The 15,987-nt window shown below is 47.0% G+C and overlaps 1 protein-coding gene across 1 annotated transcript in view; it reads left to right on the forward strand.

Annotated features, from left to right (window-relative positions):
- Positions 1-15,987, forward strand: part of Polr1a (RNA polymerase I subunit RpI1) — a 135,300-nt gene that overhangs the window by 74,058 nt on the left and 45,255 nt on the right. Inside the window, exons 20-22 of the mRNA XM_077692741.1 lie at positions 7,924-8,129; positions 10,520-10,799; positions 13,503-13,727. Coding sequence (XP_077548867.1) covers positions 7,924-8,129; positions 10,520-10,799; positions 13,503-13,727 — 711 coding nt within the window. The remainder of the gene's footprint in view (positions 1-7,923; positions 8,130-10,519; positions 10,800-13,502; positions 13,728-15,987) is intronic.

Consider the following 15,987-nt stretch of genomic DNA (forward strand, 5'->3'; position numbering starts at 1 on the left):
GCAGCGCTAGGGGAACCACGGCCAGCGGAGCTAGAGCCATTCCCCTGGCTGGGGCTGTTAGCACGATCCGACAGCAGGTGCAGCGGCGCCTGCGACGAGGCTGTTTTAAACGTTCCCAACTGATCAACAATGCATTTCACGGGACTACTAGTCATGTTCCAGTTGGTTTGGAAGTACATACTGTACTTTCAAAATAAATTTCATCAACATCACCACCACCAGCCTATCTACGCCCTCTGGAGGACAAAGGCCTCTCCCATTATTCTCCAATTACCCTGGTCCTGTGCTAACTGGGACCAATTTATCCCCGCAAACTTCTTGATCTCATCTGCCCATCTAACTTTCTGCCGCCCACTGCAACGCTTGCCTTCTCTAGGGATCCACTCTGTTACCCTTAATGACCAACGGTTATCTTGCCTTCGCATTACATGCCCTGCCCACGTCCATTTCTTCTTAATTTCTACTAGTATGTCCTTAACACGCGTTTGTTCCCTGCCCCACTCCGCTCTCCTCTTGTCCCTTAATGTTACACCTATCATCTTCCGTTCCATTACGCGCTGAGTCGTCCTCAATTTATGTTGAACCCTCTTAGTGAGCATCCAAGTTTCTGCCCCCTAGGTGAGTACCGGTAAGATGCAGCTGTCATACACTTTCTTCTTCAGGGACAATGGTAGGCTGCCATTCATTATCTGAGAATGCCTGCCGAATGCACTCCACCCCATTCTTATCCTTCGAATTATCTCTGCCTCATGGTTGGGATCTGGGGTCACAACTTGGCCTAAGTAGATACCGTATTTACTCGCGTAATGAACCCACTTTTTTTTCCAGAAAATTCGGCATGAATTTGGCGGAAGGGTTCATTATGCGGGAAAAAATTTCAAAAGATTCTTAAATGTTGAAATTTCATACAATAAATTGCTAAGAGAAGTGCTATCAGAGCCTTGCCATTTTTGTAAAAACATGTAGGTAATTATTAGGGGTGTGCGAATATCAATTTTTTAATTTCGAATCGAATTCGAATAATAAAAACAAAGTTCGAATCGAATATTTTTCGAATATTTTTCGAATACGAATACTTATTGTTTTTTGTAAAATTAAAGTTTTCACCATCTAGAGACACAAAAACTGCAACTTTATTGCACAACAAATCACACAAAGTAAAATTAGGAATTACACAATACCATTGCACTCAACAGGTTAAGGTCTGCACTCACTTAAATGTTAACATGGAGAAAGGTTAACTGCTCGACATGTTCGGGGAGCAGTAACAACCTCCTGCTCGTCACCACTTTACCAGATATCGAAAACAGCCGCTCACTTGAGACACTAGTAGCTGGCATGCCCGAGCCCGTGCACATTGCCGCGCGCTGATACAGTAAAATCTTGATGATACTAATCTCGCGGGACTGCGAAAAATATTCGTATCATCCGAAATTCGTATGAACCAAAACAACCCAAAAAATTTAGTGCTGAAAAAAGTTTTCGTTTATTTCTTTTGCTACTTTCGCGTGAAGAAATTCGTGATTTTTTTCAGCTTTTTTTAACCGCAAAGCAGTCCTTTCTGGAGCACGTAAAACTTCGCGCTCGTCTCCTCACTCGCTGTGCCCAAGCTCGCTACACGCCGCAACAGCCAAGCGTGAACCGCATGGTGCGTTTTTTGCACGCGATTCGCTCGCCTCGGCTCTGCGAGCGCTGTATTTTCACGCCCACATCGACGATTTCGCGCCCGCGGTAGCGCCTACCTCGGTCAGAAAATGACGCACGACGCGCGCGGCAGAATGGAGGAGCCTGACTACTTGCGATGAGATCAAGACAGCCAGCTTGGCTCCGCCAGAGATAGTTAGGCTTAGCACTCCGGCAAATAATTTAGGGGCGCTTTCACTAGCGGCGCGGATGATGTTTTATAGTACCGTTTTCGCATGCATTATCAGCTCCTTTACCGCACAAGCAACTTCGTGTCTCCCTTGAGCCGCATTTTAAAGAGCGGTTAGAAGCGGTCGCTCGAGCGCCCGCGCCACTTAGCGGCTGGAGCCGACGCCATGATGACGCCGCCGGCCGCGCCGCGCGCAGCGTGGGGGTGGTTGTTTCGCGGCGGTGTCAGCGCGTTGGGCGTGTGCAGAGCATTTTCACGAGCAGAAAACAACAGCCCGGCCGTTTCTGGAGAAAGAGTGACAAACAGGGGAGCGAGAGCCGTCACTTGCTCGTTTGGCAGTCGGGTGCCTCTCCGGCTCGTTCGTATCTTGCGCCGGGCCGCGCAGGTCCGTTTGTAACAGCCGAAAATTTTCCCATTGCAAACGATGCAATTTCGCCGGGACTTTTTGGAAATTCGTATCACCCCGAAATTCGCACCCCCAAAATCGTATCATCGAGAGTCCACTGTAAATAAACACCGATACAGACACGCTCTGAATTTATTATTTTTTTTTTTTAGTTTTGGGTTGTTCGAATATTTCGAACAATAAAAGTGTCGTTCGAATCGAATCGAATACCAAAAAATTCGAATCGAATATTCGAAGTTTCGAATATTCGCACACCCCTAGTAATTATGTTTTCAAATTTCTTTTTTATTTCCAACATGCTAGTGGCCCCCTACTCGCCATGGAGCTGACCTCAGTCTCCTCACTCAAGTCGCTTGCGGCTTCACATTCGTTGTCAGCCCGCAGCGCACCATCTTCCGCGCTGTCAAGGCACTCTAAAACTTTTTTTCCCACACCGGGAAACTTCTCTTCTTTGGGGCCACGAAACACACGGGGATCTTTGTTCATCGCCCAAAAAACATCTCGCACGCACTGGGTCAACACTAAAGCGCCGCCCAGCAATGCGGTTTCCATGTGCATCAACGCATGCTCCACCACCTTCAGTTTAAAACCGGCTGTGTAGCTCATGTACTAGCCCATCGTACGGCGCACTCCAGGAGCACAAAAAAGGGTTGGAACACAGCTGAACAACAAAACCACGGAGTGTAATGGCGATATCGCGAAACAGAGGAGTGCAGAGTACGTTTAGTGCTTTGTTCGCACGCTGCCAAGACCAGCCGGTAGAGCAAAGAGCAGGGAAGGAGTGCGAAGTACGTTTTGTGCTTTGTTCGTACGCCGCAATGTTTTCATGGCGCAAAAGGTACGTTTCGTGTTCAGCAGGTGGCGCTACGCGATTGCGCAATTTTTAAATTGTGAGCCACAGCATTCGCGCTCACGTCTCTGGCTACCGTTGAGATTTCTTTTTGTTGGAATGCGTTTTTAGCATTTCCACGCGTACTTTAGTGTGTTATCAAGGTGCTGCAATCGTTTACAGCATCAGCAACCATGCTGAGATAAAAACATATTCTTGCCGCATTTTCTATTCAAAGTGATAAAAAAGTAAATTCTCAAGAAGAAAAGTTAGGGGGGGAATCATTACACAAGTAAATACGGTATATTCGCTTACTACTTCCACGGCCTATCTCAAACCGCTGTGCTGTCTTGAGGTTATTGATCATTACTTTAGTTTTCTGCGTATTACCATAAAAACCCGCGTATAATACGGACCCGCGTATAATACGAGGTGTAATTCGGGGACAGCAAAATCAGAAAAAAAGTTTTCATCCGCATATAATACGAGGTAAAGAGCACAGAAAACATTTATTTGCACTGCAGTTACCCTTCAGTCATTGTCAGTTTTCGCTGGCACGTTCTCCCGACATCCGTTCAGTCATCGTCAGGTTCGCTGCCGCTGTCTCCTGAAGTTGCCTTGTTGGAAATGTCTTCCCACGAAAAGTGGTCCTCAGTGCCATCAAGGGCGTTCGAGATGCCGCATTTCTTAAAAGAGCGACTGACGAGCTCCTCTGGGATGCTGGAGAAGCCCGCATCAGCCATCCGGTAGCTGTCACTTAGGGGTCTCCTGACCTCATCCACTCTTGGTAGCAGGACCTGATGCAGTTTTTGAAAGGCTTGTTGATTCAAACATCTAGTGGTTGCAGCTGGGATGTCATTCCTCCTGGAATTACAATGAGTTCGATGCGGGGTTCGCACAACAACTTCTTCACGGAATCGGCCAGGTGACAGCGAAAGGCGTCCAACACGAGCACTGACGGGAACCCCAACAGGGCTCCAGGCCGCCGACACCACACAGACTTTATCCAATCAAGCACCAGTTGCTTTCTCCACCCGCTACTGCTGCCTTCGGTGACACCGAACTGCCATCCTGCGGCGCAATTAGTGATGGTCTCGGCAGATCAAATAACTTTCCGTTTAATTGCCGCTGAATACTGCCTTCGTACACCCGACACCGTGATAGACTTGCGGTGAACGTGTCGATACTTCGCGTGGTCAAAACAATCAAAATGGGACTGAGAGAAGCAGCAGCCAGCTAACGCCACCGCAAGATGGCCCACCCTCCGCTGAAACCAAAACCGAAAGTGCAAATTTTCAGCTGAAAACTTTGGGATCCACATATTATACGAGGCAAAAATTTTACATAGTAAAACTTGGAAAAAAACCTCGTATTGTCACGAAGCCAAGGACGACGCAGTTGTCTTGAAGGAGAAACAAGTTTATTGGGGCGAACTTGTGCTCCCCTAACAACTCAAAAGAATACAGAGGCGGCGAAGCAGCGGTCAACAAAGTGACTTGCGTCAGCGAGCGTCGCAGAATCGAATGCCCCGGCGTCTGCTCTGCAGGCTTTTTATCTTTCGGCCCGCGTGGTTCTCGAACCGTCTATTCGCATCGAGAACATTCTAGATCCAAGAAGATTATTCCGGGCTGTTCACGTTAGATCGGAATGCTCTCCCTATCAGAACAGATAACGCATGCGGCACAGAAAGAAAGAATGGAACACGCGCTTCCCTTGGCACAGAGGTAACACAGACCGGCGCAGCCGGGCGGTAAAATGAAAACACAAATAAACAAACCCAATGCATGGTTCGCGGCAGTATTATACGCGGGTTTTTACGGTAGTTTTCAGGCCCACAGTTCTACTCTGTCTGTCCAGTGCGGAAAGCATGCTTTGCAATTCGTCCCCCGATTTACTTAGCAAGGCAATGTATCAGCAAATCTGAGGTTACTGAGGTATTCTCCATTAACCCTTACTCCCACCTGTTCCCAATCCAACGTTCTGAATACTTCTTGTAAGCATGCTGTGAATAACATTGGAGAGATCGTGTCTCCTTGTCTGACACCCTTCCTTATAGGTATTTTACTGCTCTCCCTATGGATGATGATGGTAGCTGTAGACCCATTGTAGATATCCTCTAGTATTCTTACATAATGCTCATCTACCCCCTGGTTCCGTAATGCCTGAAGGACTGCTGAGGTTTCGACCGAGTCGAATGCTTTCTCATAATCTATGAAGGCTATATATAGGGGTTCAGTACACTCAGTGCACTTCTCTATCACCTGATTGATCGTGCGAATATGGTCCGTTGTTGAATAACCTTTACGGAACCCAGCTTGTTCTTTAGGTTGACTGAAATCTAAGGTTGCGGAAATTTTGTTAGCAATTACCTTGGTAAGTACCTTGTAGACGACTGACAGTAAGCTGATCGGCCTATAATTTTTCAAGTCCTTTATGGATTAGGATGATGTTCGCGTTCTTCCAAGATTCCGGTACGCTTGCGGTCATTAGGCATTGCGTATACAGGTTTGCCAGTTTTTCAAGTACCATCCTGCAAGAGGTCTCCTGTTATCTGATCCTCACCAGGTGCTTTGCCCCTTTTCATTTCTTTCAAAGCCTTCCTTGCATCTTTTGTCGTTACTGGTGGGATGTCTATCTCCTCTGAACTACTTTCTCGTTCGGCATGATCCTGGCTGTCCCGGCTACTGTACAGGTCCCTGTAGAACTCCTTGGCCACTATGACTATTTTATTTCTATTTGTGATGACATTGCCTCGCTTGTCTTTAAGTGCATACATCTGATTTTTCCCCGCGCCAAGACGCCTCTTCACTGCTTTCAGGCTACCTCTGTTCTTTACAGCGTATTCAATCCTCTCCATATGATACTTCCGTGAAATTTGAGTGCAGTTGGCCTTTGTCAAGGCATTGTTACGGTAGTAAAACGTGCATAATTGCTCAGGTGGGAAGGAGCTAGAATACGGTGCGACGGGGCACTTTAGTTTAATAACTGAACGGAATAATAACTGTACCTAAAAGGTGCTGGACCACACTTGAAGCACTCTGGCTGTTGTGAATTTTTTTCGTTAATGCAGGAGGACTCGGGGATCTCAATGGATGACCTCAGTGATTGTAATCACGTTTGTTGGGTGAAACTGAAATTTCTGGCAAACGTGCTTTATTTTTGAAGCTGTACAGTCAATGTCGAAGTTTAGGACTGTCACTCATAGTGGATGCAGCATGTCTTGCTAGCTTGCTGATACATGTTTTTGAAGTTTCTCGTGCTGTGTACAGAATTGTATCAAACCAGCTGAATAAGTGTCCTTACTGAAGCAGACTTGGGTAGTGAAAAAAAAATTTAATCTTTAAGTAAGCTCTGTGAAACTTGCCAGTCTTGCTGCTTTTTTCCGGCTGATTTGAAATATGCCATTATTTTTTGCGTCAGTCAATTATTGCCCAAGATAATTGGAGATAATTACTTGGAGATAATTAGAGATAATTAAAAAAAACAGACAAAACAGTGTTGGTCACAGAAGTGCAATCTTTACATTTTCCAATACCATGAACCCTGGTGAGTGCAATAAGAAAATCGGTTTTTTGATGCACCGCTTGAAAATAATTTTACAGCTCATTAAACCTTGATGGCACCAGTGGCAGGGAACCATTTCGAATGCCGATTTCAAACATGAAAGGTTAATGAGCCATAAAATTAGTCCCAAGTGGTGCATCAAAAAACCGATTCTCTTATTGCACTCACCAGGGTTCATAGTAGTATTGGAAAATATAGAGATTACAGTTCTATGGCTAGCAATGTTTTGTCTGTTGTTCCTCTAGGAATGACTAAAAGAATAATGGCATAGTTGAAATCAGCCGGAAAAAAGCAGGAAGACTGGCAAGTTTCGCAGAGTTTACTTAAAGATTAAAGGAAGTTGTTTTAAGAGCCACGTCCACCTTTAAGTCTGCTTATGTTGTTTGAAGGTGAGGGCCTGGTGATGATCAAAGTCTCCTTTATTGCTGCATTGGGTTTGCAGCTGACGGCACATGCACCAGGCCAACGCTTGATCCAATCTGCTACGGTGCCGGGTAAGAACAGTAGTTTGAGCACTTGGCCACCGCTGCTGCTCCGACAACCAAGGTTCAGAGTTCAAATCTCACTCGAACCCAATTTGTTTTCACTTCATGGCCGCGGCCCTTGTGGTACGATTCGTGTTGATGCTGCCAACGACGACGACGACGGCCACTTTTTGTCTTTGACGAGACACCTAAGCCTTCATAAACATTGCCTTAAACATTTGTACGTAAATTCCGCTAATAACAGGGCTGCCTTTGCTGTGGTTTGGTTCAGTAATGTGGCTCGTTTATCTTGTACACTGTGAAATGATTTACACCCTTAAGGGGAATTTTCACTGTCTATAATTAGGGTAGCACCCTTACACCCTGCCAAAGAAAAAAGAATGCGAGAAAACACCTGTAAAGATTGTATAGTGTAGCTAACACCCTTACACCCCCAAAAAAATATGAGAAACACACTTTTTATAAAAAAAGGCATTTTGTCATTCATAACACCCTGTGAGAGGGTATTTTTGTTGTGTTTTCTGGTTGGGCGTACTCACCCTTAATGGCGTAAATCACCCTTAAGGGTATAAATCAGTTTAGAGTGTATCCTTCATTTATTTCTTTTATTGTTTATTATTATTTTTTTTTTTCAGGACGTCTTTTGAAGTGTAGTGCTCTTGCTTCATTTTTTTCGTTAGAAAACGCACGTTGTTGGCACTTGTCCCAACTGAAGCGTTTATTTTTGCTTCACATGCACTTAACCTAGCATCCTCACTTCTGGCAGGTCCGCAAATGGAAGAGAAAGAAAGGCGATGCGGACGACGCCGGCGACACCTCTCGGAGGCAGAGTGCTTTCACGATCTTCTCGCAAACTCACGGGTCGTCAGTCCAAGAGGAGCACTTTCGACGTTTCCCCAACGCAACCCAGGAGACGGCTCGCCAGGCCCTTTTCGAGGCCTACTTCGACCTTGACGAAAAGACCCACCGAAAGTGAGATTTACGCACTTCCTTCCTCTGGGAGAGGCTCCGTAGACCGTAGAGTTTACCATACTGGTATACACTAGGCGCAATGCTGAGCAGGCACCAGTGTCTGGGCGAGCCGTGCTTATGCGAGCTTGCGGCCGTGCACTAGGTAGGAGGAACGTTCCGCTTGTCCTTGGCATGGCTCGTGAACAGGCTGGAAAGTTGTCTCTGGCTGCAAAACAAACAACAATAATATTATAAAACGTTATGTAAAGTCACTTTGTTATTACAGAAAGGGAGCTCCGAAAATATTTATTTGTGAGGGATTTTTTACGAACTTCATGCGAGATGCACAAGAAGAAAAAAATGGTAACATTTTTTGTCGATTTTGACTTCAGGAGCGAAAAAAACCACGTGGTCGGCGAAGCGAAGTTGGTATCTGCTATAGTGCACAATAGCAAAATACTATGGCATCTGTAGTATAGCTGCTACAGGAGATGCTACAGTGCTAGCTGCTATAGAGCTGGTATGGTACTATAGCTGCACATTGTCACACGATTTCAGTGTCAGATTTTCCTCTAGTATTCATTAGTATGCCACTCCATGCTGCAAACAGGTAAAAGTTGAAAATGCAGTCGGGTGCATCACTGTACTACTCTATTCCTCCTGGCACATAAAGACCTGGCCTCGTGGGTTGTTTAATAAGCGCTCATGCGGTGTTAGCTTGGACCGAAAGAAAAGTGAGGAATCGGACCTAATGTCATGCAGAAGGCCAGTGACAAGTTGACTCCCTGATTTGCTGTGAGAAACCAGCGGGGCGATGGGGTAAGATCGTCAGCGTAAAAGTTGGGTTCAGGGGGCACATGATTGAAGCAATTAGAAGCTCATGGTATTCGTAGGTCCTTCCGTCTTGCACTGGATGTCATCAAAGGGATGGTGATGATGATGAATAAATAATGTACAGGCACCGTGAATGATTCTGACGTGGTAGCGAACTGCTTGTTGGAGGCATGGACTCTCTCGGCACCTGCCCATTATACAGTAGAACCCAGTTGATACGTTCCCGATTGATACGGTTTGCCAGTTACGACGCCCTCAATTGTGAACACTAAAAATGCCCCGTGGCATTAGGGGGTTTTCTTCCTGGTGATACGATTTCCTGGTAAGCACATTCAAAATTTAAAAAATTTTATTCCTCTTTGATCGCATGATTTGTTTTACGGCGAACAAAAAACATGCTGATGTGCGTGCAGACCGAGCTTCGGCACACGTGGTGCAATGAGTAGGCGCCGAGTGGCGGTCGGGCCACCCAGGTCACCGTGGCGGCTTTCCCGCAGTGCTGGGCTTGACGGAGTCACTTGGTAACGCACCTGCCTTTAGCCAATGTGGCCTGTGTAACGATGTCCCAACGTGCGAAATGCTAATCTTGGAAGAAATCGGGGTGGAGTCACGCCATGAAACAGCGCCGGCTCTGGACGAAGCCTCCGAGAAACATGGCGACGATGATGGGGAGGGAGAGGTGGCATCTCCGGCGGCCGCTTACGCTCAGGCCGTAGTCGGCTTAGAAGCGGTGTGGAGTTAATTTCAGGTGAAGTACAATCCTAGTGTGGTGTTTAGTCTGCAGTGTTTAGAAAACAGTGTTTAGTCCCAGTCTGCAGTGTTTAGAAAAGGAGCTCTTGCTCTCAAAGGGCCGCACCATGCACCAGGAGACGTTGACAGACATGTACAAGTGAAAAAGGCCATTAAATGTTCATGTTCGTCTCTCGATTGCTTTTTTGGCTGCGGCAGATCGTACGTTTTCCCGGATAGAATTTTTTTTTAGAACATACCAACAAGGTTCTACTGTATTTGAACTGTATTGTAACAGTTGGTGTGAGGGCCTTGCAGAGGGCGGGTGCTGTTACCGTTACGAGTGGTTGACTGTCGTGGTGAAAAAAATCAGCCGTGCAACAAAAATTGAAGGGGCCAAGGAGGCAAAATACAACTTTATTCGGTTTGAAGGAACCTGTCTTTGGTAACTTCCTCAGGCTCATTCTGGACACGGAAGACGTTCTTGGCTGAAAGGTGGGAACCAGAAAACAGGTTTTCCCTTCCAAGCCCAAACTTCACAAGGTCATAACTTCTGCTAAAGACCACACAGAATGATGATGTTACTCTTATTGCACTCCTTGATTGGGGCACAGTTCCCTGGTACCTTGTTCAGCTGCATCACTCCAGGAGTTTTTTTTTTCACAAAAGCTGTCAAAAAATCGAATATAAGAATCGGAATAAATTTTAATGTAGTCATTTTACACAAAAACAAATTTTATATGTACAATCGGAATAGAAAACTACACATTTCCCTCAGTTTTCATCACCATAACTGCAAAAGTAAACTTTTTTGTTTTAAGGCCGTGGTCGCGTCTTTGCCTTCCCAGGCTGAACAAGTCCCTGGTGAAGTCGGCCGACCCCGTGTGCTCCGTGTTCCGGAGCGACGTCCACCTGGGTGCAGTGTCGGAGCGATTAGATGCCCTCATTGAGGACTACGTCGAGAAGAACCCCTACGGTCTCCTGGTCGGAACAGGGGACGAGGATGCGGATGACCGGTGCGCGGAGAGGAAGACGCTCGACGCCGACGACTTCCGAAACATGGTGTACATGCGCAACATGCAAGCCATCTGCGACCCCGGGGAGCCGGTGGGACTGTTGGCTGCACAGGTGAGCACGGGCCCTGACGGAGGAAGCGGTGGGGAAGTATATAAATAAAAAAAAATCAAAACCTCTTTCGTAAGAGAGAGGGGGTTAAAATGCGAAGCTGTGTTTCATGCAACCTGAGTAAAAGAGCCCAAAATCCAAACTGTTTCACCAATGTCGGAATGGCGCTATCAGATAGATGTCAGCTTCGTGACGCGAGGGACCCAGGTTTAATTGCTGTCACAAGGAGCGTTTTTTTTTTTTTTCCCTTGCTTTATGTGCCTTCGCTTATCATCATCATTGTTTTGTGAAACTCGTTGTGCAAAGCTGGCTTTAGCGCGTTTTAGCTCGTCATCGAACGCCATCATTGAGCATAGAAAGCTTCGCTTTAAAACATTTCGACCCCTTTAACTTGTGAAGATGGAAGACAGCGAAGCGGTAGTTTGGTGACTTTTGCTGTGGTGGGGTTTTGCTAGGGGAATTGATATATTATCTTTATTCGCTCATGTCGGCTTTCCAAGCGGGCAAGTTGCTCTTCATACCGGAGGGATGCGCAGCTACTCTACGAGCTGGAACTTGACGTGGCAACGGGGGTGATTTTTCTTGTTTTCGCACCCATTCATGCTTCTATGGGCGCTGACGCTCCTCCAATTCCTGCTCTTCTTCTTCCGAGCGAACAACACGCATCCGTCCCATAGCGAGTTTAAAACGCCCTGCAGGTAATGGTGTTAGAGCACCGTTATCACCCGATTTCACGACTTGTGGAAGAATCGTCAGTGGTGGCGATGAGGGGCAGTGGTGAGCGGGGTTCTTTTAGGGGTTGCATAAACGAATAAAAGGAGGGTTTGAAGCTCACCATTAGATGACATTGTGTGCGTACCGGAAGTACCGGGCGTGTACCACAGGGGAACAAAATATTGCCGACAAGCCGCGCGATTTGATGTTGAAGTTTTACTTTATTTCCAGTCACGTGCAGTCGCTGAGGAGGTGGGAAAAAAGCCGCGGTAGTCATGGCTTGATGGTGCTCCCACCCCCGGCGACACGCCTAACATCAGGACGTATAGCAGCAGAAAAATAAAGAAAAAGAAAAAAAGTTCAAAAAGGAAATCAGCAACAACAAAGAGAGAAAAAACACTGGCACAACAAAAAAACTTTTTGTTTAAGGCAGCTACAACAAATTGGGGCGTTCATGCCAAATTCTAGGAACTTGTTCTGAAGGGTACTTTAGGATATAGACGGGATTGACATATTGTCAAAATGATATTTGTTAAAGGAGCCATGAAGAGAAAATGCAAGTTGGTTTTTTCGAAAGATTTCGTGTTTTATAGTGCCCCCAGCGCTTGTCCGGATACAAACGGTGCTTTATTCACTGAGAAATTAAACAATTTAGGTTAAAATTTTGATTTTCCCGCTCAATCGTGCGTTTTCGTGGTCCCAAATGACATCACAGGAACCGACCGCTCTGCAGCCTAGAGTACCTTCATTCACGCATCCGCCGTACAGGGTAGAGGCACGTATACGCTGGCGCCGCCATTTTCGGTTGCTCGCTCGCCGCCGAAGCAAATCATTGTGTCAAAACCGCACTAAAATTATCGCCGCAACGCGGTTTACTGAAGAAGTTTGAATCATATTGTCTGTTTCGCGTTGCTAGGTCTCGTGGGAAACGAAAAGAATAACGCGTTGAGCCCGTTGGCCCAATTGCGGCGGCATGGGACCGTTCAAAGGTTGTCTCCACCCTGTACATAGGTGTTGGTTTCTTCCCGCGTTTCTTTACGTTCCGTAACCTAGATGGCGCCACCATACCTGGCAAGCGTTTGGTTTGTTTTTGCCCGCATTTAAACCTGGCTTGTTTTTGTTCTGGGAGAAAATATTCGTTCCCTGAAACAGTGCTCGCTCGACAAATGGAGTCACGTAAGACACCGTTGCTTGCGTCAATCGGCCAGTGTCGTCTGAGACAACCCCAAGCCCCGTAGTGCTGTGCAGCTAAACCAAGCATGCTGTGCACAGTACGAACAGCAGAACGCATCAGTACTTCTATGTTTACATGTGCTTTCGTAACTTCCACTGTTTGTCCCATCATTCTTATTGCTTTGTAAAGAATGTGCCCTAAATTTAAGCGCAAATCGCTCGTTCGTCTAGTTTGTAAGCTCTACCTAATTTGCGTCTGCTTCTGCCAGCCTCCGCCAATCGCAGAGCTTAGCTCATGTGACATCATAGGTTCTGTTGCGGGAAATGAGCTGGTGGGTCACATGACCATTCCCGTTTTTCCTAATTATGTAGCTTATTTGAGCGAAGTTTACGTTAAAAGTGGTGTCAGTATGATTCTAACGAGACAATCTTTTGAATGAACCAAACTTTTGTTTTCTCTTCATGGCTCCTTTAAGTGCGGAAGAACACTTAACAAGGGCAAGGGAGGAGGTCGTCATCAATTAAAAGTGATATATTTACATCATGTACAGAGAACTGTGCTTTAAGCAGCCATCTTGATGCCTCACACAGTTCTCTTTGTCTTCTTCGCCGTACACTTCTGTGAGCTTTGTGTCAGCTTTGTTCTTGTCTTTATAGAAGTTACAACATTATGTGTTAAAAGCAAAGTGTACGATAGAGTCTATGAGCTGTAAGTTGCTCTGACGCCATGTGTGAATCAGATTGTTCGATTTGTTGCGTCATTTCGCCTGTGAAGACTTTGGGCGTGTTACGATCCCCGTTCCCCCCCCTTCCTCGCAGAGCATTGGGGAGCCCTCGACGCAGATGACGCTCAACACGTTCCACTTTGCGGGGCGAGGCGAGATGAACGTGACGCTGGGCATCCCGCGCATGCGGGAGATCCTGATGGTGGCCAGCGCCAACATCGCCACGCCCACCATGGACCTGCACCTGCTGCCCAGGCCGGACATCGAGCAGCGCGCCGAGGAGCTCCGTGTCCGCATTACGGCCGTCAACCTCTCACAGGTGAAGCTTTTTCCTCCCCTCCGCCACTCTGGGGGTGGTTTCATTTGATGGCATGCAGGGGATTGAATTTCAGCTCTGGCCAGACCTGTGAAAAAAACACCGGGGCATCTCCACTAACGTGAAACCTGGGGAGGGGCAAAGCATGCAGTGTTATGAGTGTATTCTTGGTGCCTTGGCATGTTTTTTTGCCTACGGAGATGAAACCGTTTGGGGGTGGGGGTATACAGCTTTACTGTAAAAGTCTCTTGTCTTTGAAGCACAAAGCTCTCTAGCGCGAGGCATAAATGAAGGTCCCGGTGTTTTAGTGCCACGGCTACCGTATCTACACGATTGTAAGTCGACTCGAATGTAGGTCGACCCCCAAAAATTACATCTCTCAAAAAAAAAAAAAAAAAATGCGAGCGCCGCGTAGAAAATCGTATCACAAAGAAAAGCTCTTAACCCACACGGCGGCTCTCCACAAGAGCCGTGCGCTCGTGGTAAGCGCGGTAGATGTTAAAAAAGAAAAGCTTTTGTATAAGCACGCGGAATAACAATGCGCTGTAGGTTGAGCGGGAAAAATACATTCGCTGCGAGATGACAACCATCGAAGCAACCGGCAGCGGCCACTGCCGCGCGATACCAAAACAAACATGGCGGCTACGTTAGCGCCGTGCATTGAATCAAGGGATTCGCTAATGATTTTTTTTTTATACGAATAAAACGCTTCTTGACGCGTTTTTGCACGCGATTCGTGCGCGGGTGACTTTTTGATGCCCCCATCAACGACTCCGCGCGCGCGGCAGCTTCTACTGCTTTTAAGGCCGAACCTCATAGAGTGTTTTTTCACGCGATTCGCGCGTGTCGGGAGCGGCAGTAGGAGGAGCCTGACGACTTGCCCCAATGGGGAGGCGCGCTCTTCAAGCCGGCAGTTTGAAAGCGCTTGGGACAAACGGCTGGCGCCGCCGGAGACGTTTAGGCTTACCACGGTGGTGGATATTTGATTGGCGCTTTCCCTAGCGGCGCGGATGATGCTTTATAGTGTCGTTTTCGACCATATTATCAGCTCCTATCCTGCACAAACGCCTTCGTTTGTGCCTTCAGTGATATCTTAAAGAGCGGTTAGGAGCGGTCGCTGGAGCTACGCGGACCTCTTCGCGGTTGGTGACGCCGCCATGTTGCCGCCGCCGATCGCGTAGCGCACGCGGGTGGCATTAGCTGCGGTGTCAGCGGCGCATTTTCGCGAGCAGAAACGCCCCATGCGGTTCACACTTACGACCATAACCATGGGAACGAGGGTGCAAAGGTGTCCCCACCTCGCAGCAGCCCTGAGTTCTCGTTTCTCTTGCCGTGACTAGCGGTAGACGGTTGATTTCGATTCTAAGTCGACCCCCCAACCTTGGATTGTCAAATTTGAAAAAAAGGGTCGACCTACAATCGTGTAAATACGGTACATGAGACGACGATTACGACGGTGACAGGAGGCGCCAGCAGCCCCAGCCCCGAAGGGGCTTCGCCCCTAAAAGGAGAAAGAAAAAGAACGCTAGAACAAGAGGGCAAAGATGCCAAAAGAGCGAATAAACATTTGAAAAATAAAGACCTCGAAATGCAGTGAGTTCGCACTGTATAATCTTGTTGCTTTCTTTAGTTGCATACGCCTGCTGGGGCATTGGAGAGTGGGTAATCATTGTGGTCGGAGCCAGGCAAAGCCGCATAAGCACAATATATCACTTTAAACTAGGGGTGTGCAAATACCAAATCGAATAGATTTTGTAAACAAAGCTGAATATCGAATTGATTCGCAAAAACCCTCTTTACAAGCCTCATTTTTCCGCAAGTTTTTTTTTTTTTTTTTTTTCGGAAAATGAAGCAGCTTCACATGCTCAATAGTCGTGAAGTTTTTGTTTATAACTCGAAGAACGCGCTTTTCAGGTCTTATTCGCAGCAGTCTAGTTGCCAAATCACTATGAGGTGGTACTTCAGCAATCCAGAGCGAGCACGATATGCGTTGAAGAATGGCCTGTACTAGAGTTGCTGTAGTGCAACGACTATACAGCGCCTCGTAACTCTGAAGAGAGCACTTTGCGAGCATGAACAGTAAACGCTAAAACACGGCAGAACCACAATCTCGGACCACGATGAGGCAGCATCTGTGGAAGGCTCACAGGGTGAGTGTGAATGATACGTTGCGGAAGAATGTCTCGCACTACTGTTGCTGTAGACAAGCCAGTGCTATGCTGTGTAGGCACTGCTTGCTATGGTACCGCAATTAGGGAATACA

Source organism: Haemaphysalis longicornis, unplaced genomic scaffold, assembly GCF_048455015.1.
Source record: "Haemaphysalis longicornis isolate Haplotype H1 unplaced genomic scaffold, Haemaphysalis longicornis Haplotype H1 scaffold_12, whole genome shotgun sequence".
Taxonomy (NCBI): domain Eukaryota; kingdom Metazoa; phylum Arthropoda; class Arachnida; order Ixodida; family Ixodidae; genus Haemaphysalis; species Haemaphysalis longicornis.